The 22,622-nt window shown below is 37.2% G+C and overlaps 1 protein-coding gene across 4 annotated transcripts in view; it reads right to left on the bottom strand.

The window, feature by feature from the left end:
- Window positions 1-3,488: 3,488 nt before the first annotated feature.
- Window positions 3,489-22,622, bottom strand: part of LOC133607689 (glucocorticoid receptor-like) — a 128,956-nt gene continuing 109,822 nt past the window's right edge. For all 4 annotated transcript variants that reach the window (XM_061962557.1, XM_061962558.1, XM_061962559.1 and 1 more), the window contains 4 exons: window positions 18,471-18,615; window positions 12,438-12,568; window positions 10,648-10,805; window positions 3,489-6,718 (listed from right to left, as the gene is read on the bottom strand). In XM_061962557.1, coding sequence (XP_061818541.1) covers window positions 6,566-6,718; window positions 10,648-10,805; window positions 12,438-12,568; window positions 18,471-18,615 — 587 coding nt within the window. In that variant the 3' untranslated portion in view covers window positions 3,489-6,565. The remainder of the gene's footprint in view (window positions 6,719-10,647; window positions 10,806-12,437; window positions 12,569-18,470; window positions 18,616-22,622) is intronic.

Genomic DNA, 22,622 nt, shown 5'->3' with positions numbered 1-22,622 from the left:
GGTGTCACTGAAATGTATCAAACACATGCTTGCTTTTCCTTGTTTCTAGTGTTTTCTGTGACATATTTTTATTCAACTTGAACAAAAAGTTAAACATTTTCAAATTTTAAATAATTTATAAAAAATAGTGCAACACTTCTTGATTCAAGTTTACTTAAAATATTGACAGCTGAATATTTTATAAACAAAGCACGTTTGCACTATTCACAATATTATTCAAATTATTACTGATATTTTTTTTTTATTCCACTTGGAGAAAAAATATAAACTTTTAAAATTTGAAATAGTTATAATAGTCAAGAATGTATGTTTAATCTTTTTAAGTTCAATAAAATATTGGCAGCTGAATACTTTGACTAATAAAGCATGTTTAAAATATTGACATTTGGCAAATTATAACTAATATTGATTTTTTTTTAATTCTACTTGAGGAAAGATTTTGAAATAATTAAAGAACGACCAAAATTGTAGGTAATTTTTAAAATGTATTTAAAATAATGTCAACTGAATGTTTTAATAAATAAAGCACGCTTAAACTATCTATAATAATAATGATGGAATTTGGAATAATTTTATAAATCGTCAAGTTGTAAGTTAATTTTCAAAGTTTAATCAAAAATATTGACAACTGAAAATCTTAGTTTACACTTAACATTATTTAAATGAGAAATATTGAGGATTGTTTTATTAAAGTTGGAGGAAAACATTCATCTTAAAAAAATAAGTCAAATTCTTAGCTATTTTTATGATTTCGAATTTGTAAAGTTTAATTAAAGTATTGTCAACTGATTATTTCGTTGAAAAAAGCAACTATTAACATTTAAATGTATATATTGATTTTTTTAGTTCCACTTGGAGAAAAAATTTACAAATTTGAAATAATTATAAAAAAATGTTAGTTATTATTTAAATGTATATATTGATTTATTTATACCACTAGGGAGAAACATTTTTAATTTTACCAATTTGAAATAATTATAAAAAATGTTAGTTTAATTAAAATATTGACAACTCAGTATTTTGATAAATATATAAAGAACATTTCAACTTTTAGTAATAATAATAATATGGATTTTTTAATCAACTTGAGGAACATTTTTAACTTTACACATTTGAAATAATAAAAAAAAAAACAACTCTAAAATACGTTATTTTTTTAAAGTTTAATTCAAATATTGCCAACTGAATGTCTACATAAATAAAGCACATTATTCTTAGTAGTGAACCACAGGGATATTTCAAGTAACTTATATTTACGATAAAATATCAACCTTTATTATTTACAACTTCTTTATTGCAATGATAACTCTTTGTCATTACTAGTCGTATTTATTTTGTGGCAGAAACATTTCCATCAGGATAACACCTCATCAATCTTAAACAACATACATTTACAATCAAATGTCGCAAATTAAGAAGCTGCTCTGCAAAGGTCCATCACCTAAAAGACAAAACGTCAAATGTGAACTAAGACTACCTTTTTTAATTTAATGAGACAGAAGTGAGGTGTTTTGTTTGCCTTTGTACTTCATTACACAGCTTTGTTTTTCCAAACATGACATTTTTATATTTGTATTGTTAGCAAACTAACTTTTATGACATCTAATTAATTAGTTACTATGGTAATCTAATTAGTTACTATGGTCATCTAAGTCACAGCAGCTCAGACGAGGCACCAAGCAGTGTGGGTGGGGAGCATTTCCACAGAGTGTTTCCAGACCGGCCAGACTGAAATGCGGGTGTCCGGGACAGACGCGGAAAGAGATTTTTACAACAAAGTTCTAAAGCTTAGTGATATATCAGATTGTAGGTGGGCTTTTTTCGTACCCTTCGCGTTCATATTTCGCTGTGTTTGTTGCATTTTTGTTGCGTTTCGCTTGATTGTAAAATATGTGGATGGAGAGGGTGTGTGACGTTCTTATATTGTCAATATTCAGTGTTTTATCGTTCATAGTTAATATTGTAAATCCCACATTCTTTATTTTCACATACATTCTGGGTGTCTCATTCAGTAAAAAAAATTAAAAATTCCATTCCATTTAAGGCGGTCTGTCATAACGTTTTTAGCATTCAGACATTATTGTGAGGTTTTGTATTAGTGTTCCTAAAAATAAGATATTCCGGCCCCCAGAAACACTTTTTTTTTTCTCTAAATTTGGCCCCCCGAGTCAAAATAATTGCCCTGGCCTGGTATAAAGCTTAAAAAAGTAGAAATACTCGTTATTTCGAGTGGGTTTATTTTCAGGGAGGCAGTTTGGAAAAAGAGTGGACTTTATTTTGTAGTACACCTCAAATCACGTCTTCCCCGTCAAGCAGACGCCGACAGATAATTCAACATCGAATGAAAAGGTGAAAATATCCACGCAGAGAACAGAGGTGGTGTAAGAACACACGACGTGGTCATAAAGTCTTTTTACCGCCTCGCTCCAAACAACACAAGTTTGTTTTTACATCAGATGACAATCAAAACCAACAAAAGACTTCCATGAAAACCAGACAAACTTGATCTGCCCTTAAAATTACATTTTATTATACAAAATAGATTTTAGCCACCAGTTTTTTCTTTTTCCTTAGCGTAGTGCAGTTTTTTTCTGGCTCTGGTAGATTTACAACAGTGCAACATTTCTTTTTTGGATGGGGAGGGGGGGGCATATTTCATATAGAAGGAATCCAAAGCATGGACATTTACAAAAGATAGCTTTCAAAATAAGATGTCAAGTGCTACTGAATACTTACTAGATTTTTAAACATGTTTTCATCGTCTCCTCGCTCAGCTTTGGTCACTCTTAATAAAACCTCAAGGACACCCCACAGCTCCCCCAATGGCGTCCACGTCACAAGACCAACATGTTCCACACACACTCACTCAACGCAAAAATAAAATACAATCAAAGTTGGATCAAATATTTACTCGACGCTGTAAAATATTTCCTATTAAAAAATAGTTTTCTTATTTAACAATCTCCAAAAAGCACAGGTCCTGATTCTGAAATGTGGATTTGTATCATGGCTCTGGTCTCGCCAGCATTCAGCTGAAAAAAGCAGTAACAATGCTTCTTGCCGGTGCGTTTTATTTTGAAAAGCTGGTTTGGTGCCCTTTTTAAATGAAACCTTGTAGGATGAAATGGGAAATCTTCAAAACGGCTGCAGTGCCGTCCCACAGCGGTGTGTGTGACTGCTGTGAGTTTCCAGGCTCATCCCTCATTTTCATTGAAGGAGGGGGAAAAAAAGTTGTTCTTCATAACACTAAAACTTATCAAGCAGCCCTTCAAAAATGTTTTGTTATATTCTCCTCCCACTGGTTTTTTTTCTAAAAATCATGCCTTTTTTTGCATTTATTAAAATTCAGAGCGTTAACTTTTTTAAATTTCCTCACATCACCATTTGCTGCTTGAAATGACGAGTTTTGTTTTGTAAAATCATGAATTTACTCAGCTCATAAAATCTTGACTTCGGTTTAAAAAAAAAAAAAAAAAACCTTCCGGAAGTGATTGCACTTTTTCTTTTTTTTTGTCAAAACCAGACTGTGACTATGATAAATTTTTATTTTTTTTTTTAAACTGAATTTTTCCTAAACTATGAAAGAAAATAACCCTCAGACATTTTTGCAGGGCTACAAATACAATGTCATTATCTGTTTTAATGTTGCAGCATTTCGATGTTTTATGTTCGTCACAAACCATTATTTTGTCCCCCCTAAAATAGAGAATTGGACGCACTGGCAAAGAGCCATGAATTGATTACGTGGACCCCGACTTAAACAAGTTGAAAAACTTATTCGGGTGTTACCATTTAAGTTAAAGTACCAATGATTGTCACACACACACACACACTATGTGTGGCGAAATGATTCTCTGCATTTGACCCATCACCCTTGATCACCCCCTGGGAGGTGAGGGGAGCAGTGAGCAGCAGCAGTGGCCGCGCCCGGGAATCATTTTTGGTGATTTAACCCCCAATTCCAACTCTTGATGCTGAGTGCCAAGCAGGGAGGTAATGGGTCCCATTTTTATAGTCTTTTAGTGGTCAATTGTACGGAATATGTACTAAACTGTGCAATCTACTAATAAAAGTGTCAATCAATCAAAAGCGTTGTTAAAAACACCAACGTCCCCGTACTTTTTCTTTCACGTTTTTCAAAAAAAAAAAAAAAAAAAAAAGACAATTTACATGAATAAAAGCTATTTGCATTGCACCGCGTATGTTGGCGCCCCCTATGTACACTTGTTGGACATTACATCATCATGTCCACGCTGGTTTTGTGAAGCTGCACCACACACTAAAATAAATGCAAGAGTCAACGCGAAGCTGATTAGAATAAAAAACAGTGTGTGTGTCAGAGGCCTGCTGTATTTAGTCACACACAAATGACCCATCGCCATGGTAACGGCCACTACCTGTTAAAACTGCCATTCAGCGCTTGAAGCACAGAAAATCAATGTGCTCCACATTAAAGTAAGCAAGAGGCAGGGCCCTTTTTTTTCTCTTTTTTTTTTTCCTTAATCACTGTTTTTTTTTCACCATTCGTATGCAAATGTTGATAAAAGAGCCGTAACGTTGTTTTGTGCATCTGAAGAAGTGCTAGAAGCTTCCATCAGTTTTCTCTGAAGCTGCTTTTCATAAACACACTAAAATATTTCCAACCTGCAGTGACCGAGCCTGAGCTTTGATAGCGTTTTAAAAGATGATCAATTCCTTTAAAAAGCTGAAGGTATGATCTGCTCTATGGGGGTTCTCCATGTTTTCCTCCACATTACAAAAACCAAAGCAAAAATAAATATATATATAAATATATATATTCATCTGTTAATGTAATAAAGATATATTTCAACGTCAAATTCTCTATTCATAAACTGTAACTTTGAAGGTTAGCGGCGTGAGGACGACAAATATTTCTAAATAAATCTTCATTAGTTAATGTAAGTAGTTTATGAGAAACAAAATGACGTTTTACTCAAATTTTACCACAGGAAAAAAAAACTTGTTTAATTTGTGCCGGAAAATACATTTTTTGTTGGAATATAAAATACAACTTGCGACCGTTGCGATAAAGTTACGACTTTTACCACCAAATGGGCGTAAATTTGTTGCGATTTTTTGATTTTTCATGAAGGATAGTCAATTTTGAAATATTGCATTATCCTTGTGACATTGTTTCGCCAAACTTAGGTCTTGCAAGTCGACAATTTCTCTCGTAGAGTTTGTCTAAATATCGTACGATTACTCATTCGCGTGTTCTAAATTCTTATCAGAACATCGGGACATTTTTTTTCCAGTATAAAAAAAAAAACTACATTCAGAATATTGTTATAAATCTTGTGATTTACGATTACCGTATTTTTCGGACGATAAGTCGCAGTTTTTTTTTCATAGTTTGGCCGGGGGTGCGACTTATACTCAGGAACGACTTATGTGTGAAATTATTAACACATTACCGTAAAATATCAAATTATATTATTTAGCTCATTCACGTAAGAGACTAGACGTATAAGATTTCATGGGATTTAGCGATTAGGAGTGACAGATTGTTTGGTAAACGTATAGCATGTTCTATATGTTATAGTTATTTGAACGACTCTTACCATAATATGTTACGTTAACATACCAGGCACGTTCTCAGTTGGTTATTTATGCGTCATATAATGTACACTTATTCAGCCTGTTGTTCACTATTCTTTATTTTAAATTGCCTTTCAAATGTCTATTCTTGGTGTTGGCTTTTATCAAATAAATTTCCCCCAAAAATGCGACTTATGTTTTTTTCCTTCTTTATTATGCATTTTCCGCCGGTGCGACTTATACTCCGAAAAATACGGTACGTCATTTTTGTGAGGAAAAAACAATTTCTCGTAAAATCCCGACTTTGGTGTTCTCTCGTAAAATACTTTCGTAGCATATATTCATGTTTGTTTGTTTTTTTTACTTTCCGCCTTAAACGTCGAAACTTTTTCTTTGTAAAATTGCATAACTTGGACAATGTCAACTTTGAGTCATGTGACATGTTTTTGTTTCCAGTGAGAACAGCTGACCAAGCGCTCCTCTCTGCTAATGAAGGTGTTTCATTGACAATAATGAAGGTGTTAATATGGACAATAATGAAGGTGTTATTATGGACAATAATGAAGGTGTTAATATGGACAATAATGAAGGTGTACAATAATACTAGCGAGCAAATGTGTAAGGAGCTGAAAGGCACTCGTCCGTCCTGCCACAAACAAGAAGGACAGTTGTGTGGATGAGGTGGCGAGTACATTCCGAGGGCGTGGAGCGGCGCAGGTGGGCGACTTGGATACACTTGAGCGTCACGACGTGATGGTTAGTTAGCAAGCAGCTTTCAGTCCGGGGAGGAAGAGGGCGCTGGCAGAAAGATGTCCTCTGAGGACCACAAATGACAAGTCCTCGTCAACCTGAGTGCATGAGGAGGCGGGGCTTCTGGCGGGCGGCGGTCCATCCGATGCCGATACTAATATTAATAATCATCAGGTGTGAAGCGGCCCGCGTACATTTTAGCAAAAGACAGGCATGGTTGTTTTTTTTTAAGGCGTGTTTGTAGACTTGGAGGCGGTCACTTCTGATGAAAGAAGAGCTGCTTGACGCTGCCGTCTTTCACTTTGGGGATCTGGTTGGTGATGATCTCCACCAGCATCTCGGGGAATTCCACACTCAGGGTTTTATTCACAAACGTGTAGAAGCAGATCTGCAGCAGGCCCTCCACCATCTGCAACACACACACACACACACACACACACACACACACGCATACACATACTGGTTATCATTTAGAATGGGGAGCAAGTTATTGATCATCACTTGTGGGGACCACTCTTTCTACAGGTTGTGGAGGCATAAAAAAAATGAGGTCAAATGGCCACTGCCCAGTTAGCTCATACACGTCTTTAAATCTCTGGATTGATGAAGTCATGTGCTGATCATTCTTTACTGGGGAGCCTGGGGGAAAAGAGTTCATATGGTTCATGGGGACCAAATTTAAATAATTTTGCATAATTCACACAAATTTGTACATGACTACTGAGGACCATTTATAAAAATAAAAAAATATTTTTTTTTAAAGTTCAAATGAAATATGACATGATCCTCAGAATACAGCACTACAGCTGTCCTCTTATAGGAAGTCTCACCACTTAAATGTTAAAGCAAATCCTGCATCTTCTGTGACATTACTGAAAACCATTATTTAGCAGTAATGAAGTTGTCTGCAACTCCAACTACCATATATAGAAGGATATAGAATGGATCTGACTATCATTTAAAACGGTTTCCTGTTTTTTTGTCCCTATACTGTCAGAGGTCCCCTAAAGGTAACTGTGTAAACCAGGGGTCCCCCCCCCTCCGTGCGTCGGTTGAGGTGGGCGGGGTTTGGTGCTAGCGGGGGTGTATATTGTAGACCGGAAGAGTTAGGGCTGCAAGGTGTTCTGCAGTGTTGGGTTAGTTACTGAAAACCAGTAACTAGTTACAGTTACTAGTTACTTTATTTCAAAAGTAACTTATTTACTAACTCAGTTACTTAAACCAAAAAGTAATGCGTTACTGTGAAAAGTAACTATTTAGTTACTTATATATATATTTTAATTTTTTTAAGGCCCCATTTAATGCCCTTTTAGCCTTCATTTCAGTACTGTTATTGCACTGGAGAATAATACAATGTGTTGATCAACTTGACATGCATTTGCATCACTGAACTCTGCTAAGCAATGTGCTCTACATACAACACACAAAGACAAAGATGTGTTCCAAAGGGCCAATTTGTTTCAGACCAGAACAAATTGACAAAACTATTTTAAATAGCTGCAACTTAACATACATAAGTAACAAACAGCATAATAACAACATAGCTGTAAACCAAGAAAGGCACACACTATATACATAAAGCCTAACCAGGCGTTTTTTTATCTCAAGGAATTCTGAAATAAAATCATGTCTGAAGCCCAGAACACTCTACACATTTCCCCACTTAGTTTAGAGAAAAGGAAATATTAGCCTGGCCCACTAGTATCCCTCTTTAGGTTTGTGAACTTTATAGTCTAAACATTTAGAGTGATGTGATAATCAAACACTCTAGAAGTGTAGAATGAAAGAGTATATAAGAGAATTGACAGAGTGTGTGTACCTTCAGTGTGCAGTGCCTCGTTAAAATCCAGCCGCTTTTGGAGGTGGAGGTGAAGTGTGTGTCTCTTTACTAGCTTCGTCGAAGCATGTTGTTTTTGTAGCTGTTTCAGCATATTTGAATTGCGAGAATAGGATCTTTGATCCTAGACAACTTACATTCAACTAAAATGTTCTTTTCTTTGTGGTCGATAAAAGAAACGTACTGAAAATATCTCCATTTTAAGAAACTCGGCTTCGGGGTTCGCCATGACGTCTTGATAGTAGACACAGACACGCCCCCTCCCACACACACACACACACACACACCCACACACACACACACACACACCCACACACACACACAAGTACACACAGACAGTGCGCAGCGCGCCTCTTTCTTGTTGCCTCTTCCGCAGCGCTGAACACTCAGATCTTCTCAGTTTCTAGCCGATACTACATAAAAATAACGCAAAATAACGCAGTAACGCATCATGTAGTAACGGTAACTGAGTTACTGAATATAAAAAATAACGCGTTAGATTACTATTTACCGCCGATAGTAACGGCGTTACAGTAACGCGTTACTTTGGCGTTAGTCCCAACACTGGTGTTCTGGGTATTTGTTCTGTTGTGTTTATGTTGTCTTACGGTGCGGATGTTCTCCCGAAATGTGTTTGTCATTCTTGTTTGGTGTGGGTTCACAGTGTGGCGCATATTTGTAACAGTGATAAAGTTGTTCATACGGCCACCCTCAATGGCTGTTGATCAAGTATGTCTTGCAGTCACTTACGTGTGTCTGCAGAAGCCTCATACAACATGTGACTGGGCTGGCACGCTGTTTATATGGTGAAAAAGCGGACGCGACGACAGGTTGTAGAGGACGTTAAAGGCAGTGCTATCACATCACGCCCTTAATATAGTTTTCCGGGTGAAAATCGGGACAAATTCGGGAGAATGGTTGCCCCGGGAGATTGTCGGGAGGGGCACTGAAATTCGTGAGTCTCCCGGAAAAATCGGGAGGGTTGGCAAGTATGATGCTAGGGCGGGATAGCCATTCAAAGAAGGTGAATTCATTAAAAAGTGCATGTTAGATTTTTTTAAGAAATCTTTTCTCGCGGCCCATCCTCACCCAGTTTCTGCATCCAGTGGCCCCCGGGTAAATTGAGTTTGAGACCCCTGGTGTAAACAGAGCGATGCCCCCATTAAGTAAGCATTGCCAAAACACACACACACACACACACAGTTTCACACGTCAGGCGTGCATCATTGGCCATGACCAACAAATATCTTTTGCCATTATTGCAATAATGATACTGAAGATTATTGTTGGCTTTTTCTTCCTTGATTTTGTTTTAAAGAATATTTTTCCAGGAAAGGAAAAAGTTTGTCCCCACAATAAACACACATGCTGTCAATCTAACTCCTTGATTGGTTTTTCTTAAAAATATTTTTTCAATATTACACTATAATGTTTGAATGTTATTGATTATAATACAATTGCATTATATTTGATTGGACTGTTTTTAGTGAGGGATTTATTTGAAAGGGTTTTATTTAAAAATATCAATTGTTTTGTGAGAATGTTATTTTGTTGTATAGCTTGTCAGGATGTTTTCATACAAAATATTTAACTGATTTGAATCAATAGATCACGTTTGACTGTTTTAGACAAATATTTTTCTCTTTATTGTATGGTGCTACTATTATGTAGACCACAGGTGTCAAAACTCAAGGCCCGGGGGCCAAATAAGGCCCGGGGGCCAAATCTGGCCCGCCACATTATTTTATGTGGCCCGCGAAAGCCTGTAAATAATGTGTTAATAAAGTGCTTAATCTTTTCTTACTAAATATATTTGTTCTTTCTCTTTTGACATTAAAAATCATGTACTGCATGCAATTGCATATCTTTTAAAATTCAACATTATCCCTCCATCCATTTTCTACCGCTTGTCCCTTTTTTATCAAAGTCAAAATATTATATTATGTATTCCAAAAATATTTTTGGTCAAAATAAAGATAAATACTTCACTTAAATATCTGCGTGACTTATGATTTCCAAACAAATTATCAATCAAATTGTAGTCTGTAAAATTGACAATAAATTTTACAGCTAAATTCCACCGACTTGAGTTTTTTTTTACCGTAAAATCACCTTTGGTATGTTTTTTCCCCACTAAAACATAAAAATAAAATAAAAAACCTGGCAGCTCTGTTGCTTGAATTTTACCACTAAAAACAGTGGTATTTTTCCATTTATTCAATTTTTTTATATGCTGTAAAAAAAAACCCACTGCTTTTACTGTAAAATTCTGGTGACTGAGTTGCCGGTTTTTAAAGTAAAATTTTAATTTTTTTTTGCAGCTTATCTAAAAAAAAATATATATTGTTAATGTATTATATATATATATATATATATACATGTACAGTACATTCATATATTACTCATTGTTAAAATCGGCCCTCTGAGGGCAACCATAACTGCGATGTGGCCCTCAATGAAAAGGAGTCTGACCCCCCTGATGTAGACCACGTGTGTCTCACCTCCTGCATGGAGTCCAGTAGTTTGGTCAGCTGGTAGAAGCGCTGCCAGTTCTGACTGGTGTTCTCCTCTCGCTTAACGATGGCTTTCCCTAATTCTTTGATGTACGTCATCCTGATCTCGTCGAACACCGCCTGACTCTTCAGCCCATCTTTAGGAACTTCAAGAAGACAAAACTAGGATGTTACTGCAGCGTTGCAAATAGCAGCATGTTGTGATATTCATTTTAATATATTTTTCATGACATTTTTGGGTTTTTTTCAAGGTTTTTCTCGTTTTTTTTTCTAAAATGACCGCTGTCATAATTTAATCTATTTATTGTATTTCTTTAAAAAAATAACCTTGAAAAATAAAATGTAAATGTTTCTTTAATGTCTGTTTTTGTTTTAAAACAAAATGCAGAAATATTGCGGAAAAACGACAGCTCTCATATTCAATTAATTCTAATTTATTTCACTCATAATTACAACTTTCCTAAAAGAAGAAATTACTGTAAATGTATGCTTTCAAAAATGCATTAATTAAAATTACAACTTGTAAAATGACATTCACTCATTTATTTCACCTAAAGTGATAATTTTGCTTAAAGAACTAAAATGTGCGGCTTTTTCTCTGTTTTGATATTAAAAACTTAGCTTTTTTTTTTCAGTTTTAGAAAAAGTTTTGAAAAAATACAAGCTATGCTATTTTTAACCATTTTACTTGTGCTATTAAAAAAAATTAGTTCTTTGAACTAGTTCCAAAATAGAATTACCTTAAACATTTCCCAAATTTACTCAACATTTTTTTTTCTAAACTTCATTCAAAATACCATCTGTAGAACTTTTTTAAATTCACAATGTTTAAAGAAATCATATTTTTAACATTTTAGGTATTCATTTTTTCAGACCTTTACTACGATAATTGTGAGAATTGTTTTTTTAATTACTGAAAACGGAAAAAAATACATTGTATTTCGTCAATTCAATAGAGAAACATTTTCTTATAATAAAGAGTCCGGTAAAAAAAACTGGTTTTGCTAAACATCCCCCCCAAAAAAAGAAGCCGGGAGCCTGCAAATTAACCACAAACAAAACAGGCTTTGCTTAAAAAAATAAATAAAATAAAAAGCACAGGTTTCGGCCAACTATTTGCAGGTCTGTTAAAAAAAAAAAAAGAGGCTTTGCTACACATCCTAAATGCAGCCTGAGCTTTTCCAACTATCCATTAGTCTGTAAAAATAATGCATTTCATTCATAAGTAAAAGCATTGTTATGAATGAAATGCATTATTTTTAAATAAAGTTTAAAAAAATACAATCTTTGCTATTTTTTTAACAATTTTTAAATGTTTTGGCTTTCATATATAGATAAGATACTTGTATAAATATGGTATCTTGGATGAAAAAAACGTTATGAAATGTTATTTAATATTCATCCAAACAAAAGACAATAATAAAGGAATAGTGCTTGTAATAAAAATGTATCTACAATGTTTTCAATTGTTCATTAACCTTTAACTGTCAATGAAGTGAATAAGTGAAAAAGCTCATCCATCCATTGGAGCGATATTAAGCGTGTTGAAAGTCATCATAAATCCAATTAAATATTGCCTGCAGCAGCTGAGCAGAGACAGACTGAACCAGCTCCAACCTAACTTGTGCTGACCTGATAGAGTCTCCTCCCTGAGGGAGCAGCATGCAAATAGCTGGCGTGAAAAAGTCGCCTTGTTCTAAGTGCATCCTTTGGCCTGTCAGTCGCTACGCGGTGGGACTCTAAGACCACCTCAGACGCGTCCTTGAGCGAGGTCTCACCTGTGCTGAGCAGCAGCAGCACCTTCATGCACAGATACTCGTCGTAGGAAACTTCCAGACGCACAAACTCGTTGCAGATCTTCAGCATCTGCTCGCACTGCTCCGTCATGAAGGGCAGCTTCATGCGTTCCCTGGGGAACACAGGTCACATGGTCACAGCGCCTCTTCTTTTCCAGCATTACAGGCCTCACTACACGTCTTAAAATAAAATGCTAACTCGTGAGTCTGTAAAAAAAAACAAATTAACCGCATTAGGTTAATAAAATTTGACCGGGGGCCAGGCTGTGTATATGTATATGTATATGTATGTATATATATATATATATATATATATATATATATATATATATATATATATATATAGTCATCGATTCGTTGGATCTATGCTATGCACATGCGCAGAGGCTACTTTTTTATTTTCTTTTTTTTTTTTATAAACCTTTATTTATAAACTGCAACATTTACAAACAACTGAGAAACAATAATCAAAATAAGTATGCTGTTTTTTTCCCAATAAAATACTGGAAGGATAGAAATGTAGTTTGTCTCTTTTATCCGATTATTAATCGATTAATCAAAATAATAATCGACAGATTAATCGATTATCAAATTAGTTGTTAGTTGCAGCCCTAATATATATATATATTCCTCACGCACTAATTGACTGAAAGAGCGCGCACTACCTGCGGCGCGAGCGCGATGATGTCACATTATCGATGGGAAAATGCATTTTTAGACATTATGGTTTGCCTGAGCGGCTAGGAGACACCGAGAGTAACAAACTGTAGAAAATGAATAAGAAAGGAAAGATTTAAAAAAAAAAAAAATTAAACTTTTTTTTTTTTTTTTTTAAACTTGGGACTTCCGGCAGACCAGATTTTGGACGCTGGCGGGCCATATCCATAGCCGTAGTTTGGGGACCCCTGGTTTAGACAAACGTTTTCATTCAAAAGCATTTGAAAGTGTGTCAAACTTTTGGGCGTTTGTGTACACATTGTTTAATTTTGAGATAAAGAAGGTTTTATTCAGATATAAAGACAAGACTGCCTGTTATTGTGCGCACATTTCAGCAGGAGAGTTAGTGATTGCACCCCATAGTGGCGAGGAAGACAAAGAGGAGCGCCTCACTCATCCTGTTTTTCCCTTTTCCTAATGAGTCCCCCAGCAGGAAAGAAGTGCTCCAGGTGAAAGACAAACTGGGGGAAATCAGCTCACTTCTACAAAAGCCACAGCTGGTTTGTTTTCTACTTGTAAATTCAATACTCTTCACTCTTGGAGCTTTCAATAAAGTCTGTTTTTTTCATTTTGTCATTCATCTCTCTGACTGGCCTGTCTTTGCTGCACTGAAGACAATCAGGTGTTTACAGTCGTGGCTGCCTTACCTGTACCTAATAATGTGGCCTGATGACTACAAAATATATAAAAGTATAAAGTATGTTCAGCCAATCAGGAGTTTGACAGGGTGACATAATTAATGTAATATATTAATATAAAATAAACTAAGATTTAAGATTTTGTGCTAGAACACGTTTATATAAACAGATATATATATATATATATATATATATATATATATATATATATATATATATATATATATATATATATATACATATACATATATATATATATATACATATATATATATACATATATATATATATATATATACATATATATATATATATATATATACACATATATATATACATATATATATATATACATATACATATATATATATACATATACGTATATATATATATACATATATATATATATATATATATATATATATATATATATATATATATATATATATATATATGTGTCTTAATAAGGTTATCCAAAAAATAGTGCTCGATACCGTAGTAGAGCGCAATATATGTATGTGTGGGAAAAAAAATCACAAGACTATTTCATCTCTACAGGCCTGTTTCATGAAGGGGGGTACCCTCAATCGTCAGGAGATTTTAATGGGAGCATTCGCATACCATGGTTTATATAGGGCACAGAGTGGGTGGGTACAGGCTGGCCTAGGGGCGTGGTGATTGGCTCATGTGTTACCTAGGAGGTGTTTCCGTCTATGGCGGCATGTTGTTACAATTTCGCTGCGCTTGTTGAGGGATGACAGGTCTGGACGGTAAATAATAAACAGTTTCTCTTTCAAGCATAGGTTGCATCTTTTATTACCACTATTGTAAGGTGTGCTGGATGCAAGAATTTGCCATGTTATTGAATATTCAACATTATTGTCTTTGAGGTCCCAAATGTGTTTGCTGAGTTCTGTGGTATTTCGCAGGTTTTTGTTCCTGAAAGAAGCCTTGTGATTGTTCCATCTGGTTTTGAATTCTCCCTCGGTTAATCCTACATATGTGTCGGATGTGTTAATGTCCTTGCGTATTACCTTAGATTGGTAGACAACTGATGTTTGTAAGCACCCCCCGTTGAGAGGGCAGTCAGGTTTCTTTCGACAATTACATCCTTTGTTGGTTTTGGAGTCGCTCTGTCTGAGGGCCAACGGCTCATTTGCAATTGTTTTGTTGTGGTTTGAGATGATTTGTCGTATATTGTTCATGCAGCTGTAGCTCAATTTAATGTTGTTCTTGTTGAATACTTTTCTTAGGATGTTGTCTTTGGGAAAGTGTTTGTCAATCAGATTGAGGAATTTGTGTCCAATGTTTGTTGAGACGTTTTTGCTGTATGGGGGGTTGTACCAGATGATGTCGTTCCGTTTTCTGTTCTTTTTTGGCTGGTTTCCTGGCGTGGGTTCATAGGTGAGGGTGAAATTGTATCCGCTTTCATCAAGGGCTTTTTGGTACGGGGGGGTTGCTTGGTCAAATTCAGCTTTGCTAGATGACAGCATCGATAGCCTTTTATTGATTCCGGTAGGTATTCTTTTCGTGGTGGTGGGTGGGTGGTTGCTGTCATGGTGCACGTATTGGAGTGTTGTGTTGGGTTTCGTGAATGGTTGGTAGCTGTTATTTCTCAGGTTGAAAGTGACGTCAAGGAAGTTGACGGTTTGCTTGTTGGCTTCAATCGTGATCCGTAGGCCGTTCTCTTTGAAAATTTGGCATATGCGCTTCTTGGTATTCTCGCTGCTCCTTGGCGAGGCGCGACACACTGCCAGTCCGTCATCACGGTAAATGCCAAGATTCAGATTGAGGCTAGCGAGCTGGGAGAGGAGGAAACTCCCAACGAGTTCACACGTTTCTGCTCCGTCAAAACTTCCCATAGTGACGTCAAATGTTGCATTGTTCTTTTTTTGCCATGGTGTACTGTTGTGGATGAGAATGGAGTTTTTTGCGTGGATGATGATGTTTCTTTCGTTGCCTGTGATTGAGTCGTAGCCTGAGGCGAAGTCTAGTGCTTGAGTCAGTAGGTCTTGCGTGATGGAAGGGTAAAATTCCTCGATATCAAAGGAGATAAAGTTGTGCTGTTGTTTGTCTTGGATGTTGTTGAACCATTTGATTACTGCTGCTGTATTTCTCCATTGGTTGAGTGGTGTTTTGTCCTTGAGTCAACACAAAAATCAAGGACAAAACACCACTCAACCAATGGAGAAATACAGCAGCAGTAATCAAATGGTTCAACAACATCCAAGACAAACAACAGCACAACTTTATCTCCTTTGATATCGAGGAATTTTACCCTTCCATCACGCAAGACCTACTGACTCAAGCACTAGACTTCGCCTCAGGCTACGACTCAATCACAGGCAACGAAAGAAACATCATCATCCACGCAAAAAACTCCATTCTCATCCACAACAGTACACCATGGCAAAAAAGAACAATGCAACATTTGACGTCACTATGGGAAGTTTTGACGGAGCAGAAACGTGTGAACTCGTTGGGAGTTTCCTCCTCTCCCAGCTCGCTAGCCTCAATCTGAATCTTGGCATTTACCGTGATGACGGACTGGCAGTGTGTCGCGCCTCGCCAAGGAGCAGCGAGAATACCAAGAAGCGCATATGCCAAATTTTCAAAGAGAACGGCCTACGGATCACGATTGAAGCCAACAAGCAAACCGTCAACTTCCTTGACGTCACTTTCAACCTGAGAAATAACAGCTACCAACCATTCACGAAACCCAACACAACACTCCAATACGTGCACCATGACAGCAACCACCCACCCACCACCACGAAAAGAATACCTACCGGAATCAATAAAAGGCTATCGATGCTGTCATCTAGCAAAGCTGAATTTGACCAAGCAACCCCCCCGTACCAAAAAGCCCTTGATGAAAGCGGATACAATTTCACCCTCACCTATGAACCCACGCCAGGAAACCAGCCAAAAAAGAACAGAAAACGGAACGACATCATCTGGTACAACCCCCCATACAGCAAAAACGTCTCAACAAACATTGGACACAAATTCCTCAATCTGATTGACAAACACTTTCCCAAAGACAACATCCTAAGAAAAGTATTCAACAAGAACAACATTAAATTGAGCTACAGCTGCATGAACAATATACGACAAATCATCTCAAACCACAACAAAACAATTGCAAATGAGCCGTCGGCCCTCAGACAGAGCGACTCCAAAACCAACAAAGGATGTAATTGTCGAAAGAAACCTGACTGCCCTCTCAACGGGGGGTGCTTACAAACATCAGTTGTCTACCAATCTAAGGTAATACGCAAGGACATTAACACATCCGACACATATGTAGGATTAACCGAGGGAGAATTCAAAACCAGATGGAACAATCACAAGGCTTCTTTCAGGAACAAAAACCTGCGAAATACCACAGAACTCAGCAAACACATTTGGGACCTCAAAGACAATAATGTTGAATATTCAATAACATGGCAAATTCTTGCATCCAGCACACCTTACAATAGTGGTAATAAAAGATGCAACCTATGCTTGAAAGAGAAACTGTTTATTATTTACCGTCCAGACCTGTCATCCCTCAACAAGCGCAGCGAAATTGTAACAACATGCCGCCATAGACGGAAACACCTCCTAGGTAACACATGAGCCAATCACCACGCCCCTAGGCCAGCCTGTACCCACCCACTCTGTGCCCTATATAAACCATGGTATGCGAATGCTCCCATTAAAATCTCCTGACGATTGAGGGTACCCCCCCTCATGAAACAGGCCTGTAGAGATGAAATAGTCTTGTGATTTTTTTCCCCACACATACATATATATATATATATATATATATATATATATATATATATATATATATATATATATATATATATATATATATAAGTGAAGTGCGGTCACTAGAGGCATGTGCATATATACATATATATACACATATATATATATATACATAAACATATATACACACACACACACACACACACATATATATATATATATATATATACTTGTGGATGGCTACCAAAAGCACCTTATTGCAGTGAAACTTGCCAAGGGACATGTAACCAAAGATTAATATTGCTGTATGTATACTTTTGACCCAGCAGATTTGGTCACATTTTCAGTAGACCCATAATAAATTCATAAAAGAACCAAACTTCATGAATGTTTTTTGTGACCAACAAGTATGTGCTCCAATCACTCTATCACAATAAAATAAGAGTTGTAGAAATGATTGGAAACTCAAGACAGCCATGACATTATGTTCTTTACAAGTGTATGTAAACTTTTGACCACGACTGTATGTACATACATACACTTATATAGTATATATAAACATTTTTTAGAATCAGAGTCACATTTCTGATCTTATAGCGCCAAATAAGTCAACTGTTCTTCTTTTTCCGTTTCAACATTTGACCAGAGATGACAGTTTCATAATACTTCCTCCACAGCTATTCATTAAAAAGAAAATAAATATATTTGCTAACAACAAGTGATTGTTTTTGACCCCACAGATGGCGCCATCGTGAAACACCAACAAAGTACGACTGCAGACATTTCATGAAAATGTTTTTTAGAACATTACTCCAAAGAAATACTGTGAAATATGCTATTTTTCAAACGTATTTGTTTCATGAATAAAATATGAGTGGTAATGATAAACTATGATGACACATACTGGTTGATGACAAGGTCGGGTGCGAAGCAGAGCACTCTCCCGTTGCATTGCTCATAGGACCTCCAGCCCAGGCTGAAGGACATGAGGAAGAGCCAGGAGCACTGCAGCAACGTCATCTGGTCGTCCAAGTGCAGGTTACGGAAGCCTGGACAGGACAAATAATGGCATTTATAGATGTTATTCATTCATATATACAGTAGTACAATTAACGCCTCTGGTCAAGTCACACTCAGGTTTTGTACATGTATTGTGGCTGTATGTTGTGTTGTGACCTAAAGTGGTTGTTTAGTGGCATAAAGTTGTTGTTTAGTGGCATAAAGTTGCTGTTTAGTGGCATAAAGTTGTTGTGTTGTGGCTTCATGTTGTTGTCTTGTGGCATAAATTTGTTGTGTCGTGGCTGTAAGTTGTGTTGGGGCTTGAGGTTGTTGTGTTGTGGTTTAACATTGGTGTGTTGTGGTTTAACATTGGTGTGTTGTGGTTTAAAGTTGTTGTGTTGTGGTTTAAAGTTGTTGTGCAGTGGCTTAAAGTTGTTGTGTTGTGGCATAATGTTGTGTTGTGGCTTAAAGTTGTAACGTTGTGGCTTAAAGTTGTTGTGCGGTGGCTTACAGTTGTTGTGTTGTAGCGTAATGTTGTGTTGTGGCTTAAAGTTGTTCTGCAGTGTCTTAAAGGTGTTGTGTTGTGGCCTAAAGTTGTTGTATGGTGGCTTAAAGTTGTTGTGTTATGGCGTAAAGTTGTTGTGTGGTGGCTTAATGTTGTCGTGTTGTGGCGTAATGTTGTGTGGTGGCGTAATGTTATGTGTTGTGGCTTAAAGTTCTTATGTTGTGGCGTAATGTTGTTGTGTTGTGGCGTAATGTTGTTGTGTTGTGGCTTAAAGTTGATGTGCAGTGGCTTAAAGTTGTTGTGTTGTGGAGTAATGTGTTGTGTGGTGGTGTAATGTTGTGTTGTGGCGTAATGTTGTTGTGTTGTGGCGTAATGTTGTGTGGTAGCTTAAAGTTGTTGTGTTATGGCGTAAAGTTTTTGTGTGGGGGCTTTACGTTGTGTTGTGGCTTAACGTTGTTGTGTGGTGGCTTAAAGTTGTTGTGTTGTAGCTTAAAGTTGTTGTGTGGTAGCTTAAAATTGTTGTGTGGTGGCATAATGTTGTTGTGTGGTGGCGTAATGTTGTTGTGTTGTGGCGTAATGTTATTGTGTTGTGGCGTAATAATGTGTTGTGGGATAATGTTGTTGTGTGGTGGCGTAATGTTGTTGTGTTGTGGCGTAATGTTGTTGTGTTGTGGCGTAATGTTGTGTTGTGTCGTAATGTTGCTGTGTGGTGGCTTAATGTTGTTGTGTTGTGGCGTAATGTTATTGTGATGTGGCGTAATGTTATTGTGTTGTGGCGTAATGTTGTTGTGTTGTGGCGTAATGTTGTGTTGTGGCGTAATGTTGTGTTGTAGTGTGATGTTTCGTTGTGGCGTAATGTTGTTGTGTTGTGGCGTAATGTTGTTGTGTTGTGGCGTAATGTTGTGTTGTGGCGTAATGTTGTGTTGTGGCGTAATGTTGTGTTGTAGTGTGATGTTTTGTTGTGGCGTAATGTTGTTGTGTTGTGGCGTAATGTTGTTGTGTTGTGGCGTAATGTTATTGTGTTGTGGCGTAATGTTGAGTTGTGGCGTAATGTTGTGTTGTGGCGTAATGTTGTTGTGTTGGGGCATAATGTTGTTGTGCTGTGGCGTAATGTTGTGGCGTAATGTTGTTGTGTTGTGGCGTAATGTTGTTGTGTTGTGGCGTAATGTTGTTGTGTTGTGGCGTTTGCAGTTGTTGTGCTCCTTGTTGGCCACTGTAGCGTCCAGATAGATGTCGGCACATCAAAGAGGTAAGACGTTGCGTTGGAGATACACATTTGTGTTGTAGATAAATATTAACATGTTAACTAGTACACTTTTGCAACTTGACATGTCGACACACATCGTGACTCATTTTGGACGAGTGGGTCAAAATGAGGATAAAAGGATGACTTTTTAACGGAGTGACAGGACACTTGACATGTTGTGGTGTGATGGCATCACATCACATCACGCATGAAAAGCTACTAGAAGTGGACTTTTGGCAAGAGAAGTGTTGGTGTGCAAATGAGTGATGGTGAGTTGGTAGTGTTACATAAGAGCTGGCCTCCACCATCACTGCTGGGACAATAAGCTCAAGGTCATGTGACCTTGTTGTGTCAAGAGACCATCAGGTCATGTGATGATTTCTGGCTGCACTTCCACCACGCCTCAGTGTGCTCACGCGTCGTCTTCTGGCATTTTCTCCTTCATGCGCATTCTGCCGGCCCGCCCCCGTGACTCATGTAGTGATTCTGACAACATCATGCGTCTCGGAGCTGTCACCTGCCGCCATTGTCTCTTCCCGTGGCGGCGCTACGCTTTTGACGCGTCTCAGCTGCAAAATGAATCAATAAAGAGCCTCCTCTTGGCCACTTCGTGTGTCTTCAGCGCTTCGCATGATGAGCGGACAGCCGCTACGTGAACGTCACGTACCTCATCAGAGACACTCATCCTGCCGGGGCGCCGTCTTATATCGCCCAAGCACCGATTGAAGCACGTTCTTACCGACACTTCGTCTCCGCAGGCGCCATAACATCAAGGATGATGATGATGATGAAGGCCTACAGCGCTTGCTAACTAGAGATCCACCAATACGGTTCTTTTAGGGCTGATTCCGATACCAATTATTAGTAGTCGAGGAGGCCGATAACTGATATTTGGAGCTAATATTTATTTGCAATAAAAGTTATTTCAACATGAATATATGTTACAATATATAAACGACAGTCAACAGCTGGACAGGCTTGACGTTGTTTTTTTTTAACATTACTTTTTGAGAGAACGTCAGACCAGTAGCGACATCTACATACATACACACACATACATACATACATACATACATACATACATACATATATATATATATATATATATATATATATATATATATACATATATATATATATATATATATACATATATATATATATATATATATATATACATGTATATATATATATACATACACACATATACATACATATATATATATATATATATATATATATATATATATACATACATATATATATACATACATACACATACATATATATATATACATACATACATATACACACATATATATATACACATATACATACATACACATATATATATACACATATACATATATATATACAGTGGGGCAAAAAAGTATTTAGTCAGCCACCAATTGTGCAAGTTCTCCCACTAAAAATGATGACAGAGGTCTGTAATTTTCATCATAGGTACACTTCAACTGTGAGAGACAGAATGTGAAAAAAAAATCCAGGAATTCACATTGTAGGATTTTTAAGGAATTTATTTGTAAATTATGGTGGAAAATAAGTATTTGGTCAATAACAAAAATTCAACTCAATACTTTGTAATATAACCTTTGTTGGCAATAACAGAGGTCAAACGATTACTATAGGTCTTTACCAGGTTTGCACACACAGTAGCTGGTATTTTGGCCCATTCCTCCATGCAGATCTTCTCGAGAGCAGTGATGTTTTGGGGCTGTCGCCGAGCAACACGGACTTTCAACTCCCTCCACAGATTTTCTATGGGGTTGAGGTCTGGAGACTGGCTAGGCCACTCCAGGACTTTCAAATGCTTCTTACGGAGCCACTCCTTCGTTGCTCGGGCGGTATGTTTGGGATCATTGTCATGCTGGAAGACCCAGCCACGTTTCATCTTCAAAGCTCTCACTGATGGAAGGAGGTTTTGGCTCAAAATCTCACGATACATGTCCCCATTCATTCTTTCCTTAACACGGATCAGTCGGCCTGTCCCCTTAGCAGAAAAACAGCCCCAAAGCATGATGTTTCCACCTCCATGCTTTACAGTAGGTATGGTGTTCTTGGGATGCAACTCAGTATTCTTCTTCCTCCAAACACGACGAGTTGAGTTTATACCAAAAAGTTCTATTTTGGTTTCATCTGACCACATGACATTCTCCCAATCCTCTGCTGTATCATCCATGTGCTCTCTGGCAAACTTCAGACGGGCCTGGACATGCACTGGCTCAAGCAGGGGGACACGTCTGGCACTGCAGGATTTGATTCCCTGTCGGCGTAGTGTGTTACTG

Source organism: Nerophis lumbriciformis, linkage group LG09, assembly GCF_033978685.3.
Source record: "Nerophis lumbriciformis linkage group LG09, RoL_Nlum_v2.1, whole genome shotgun sequence".
Lineage (NCBI taxonomy): Eukaryota > Metazoa > Chordata > Actinopteri > Syngnathiformes > Syngnathidae > Nerophis > Nerophis lumbriciformis.
The sequence above is the reverse complement of the archived record's forward strand: the minus strand, read 5'-3'. Positions and strand labels throughout refer to the sequence as shown.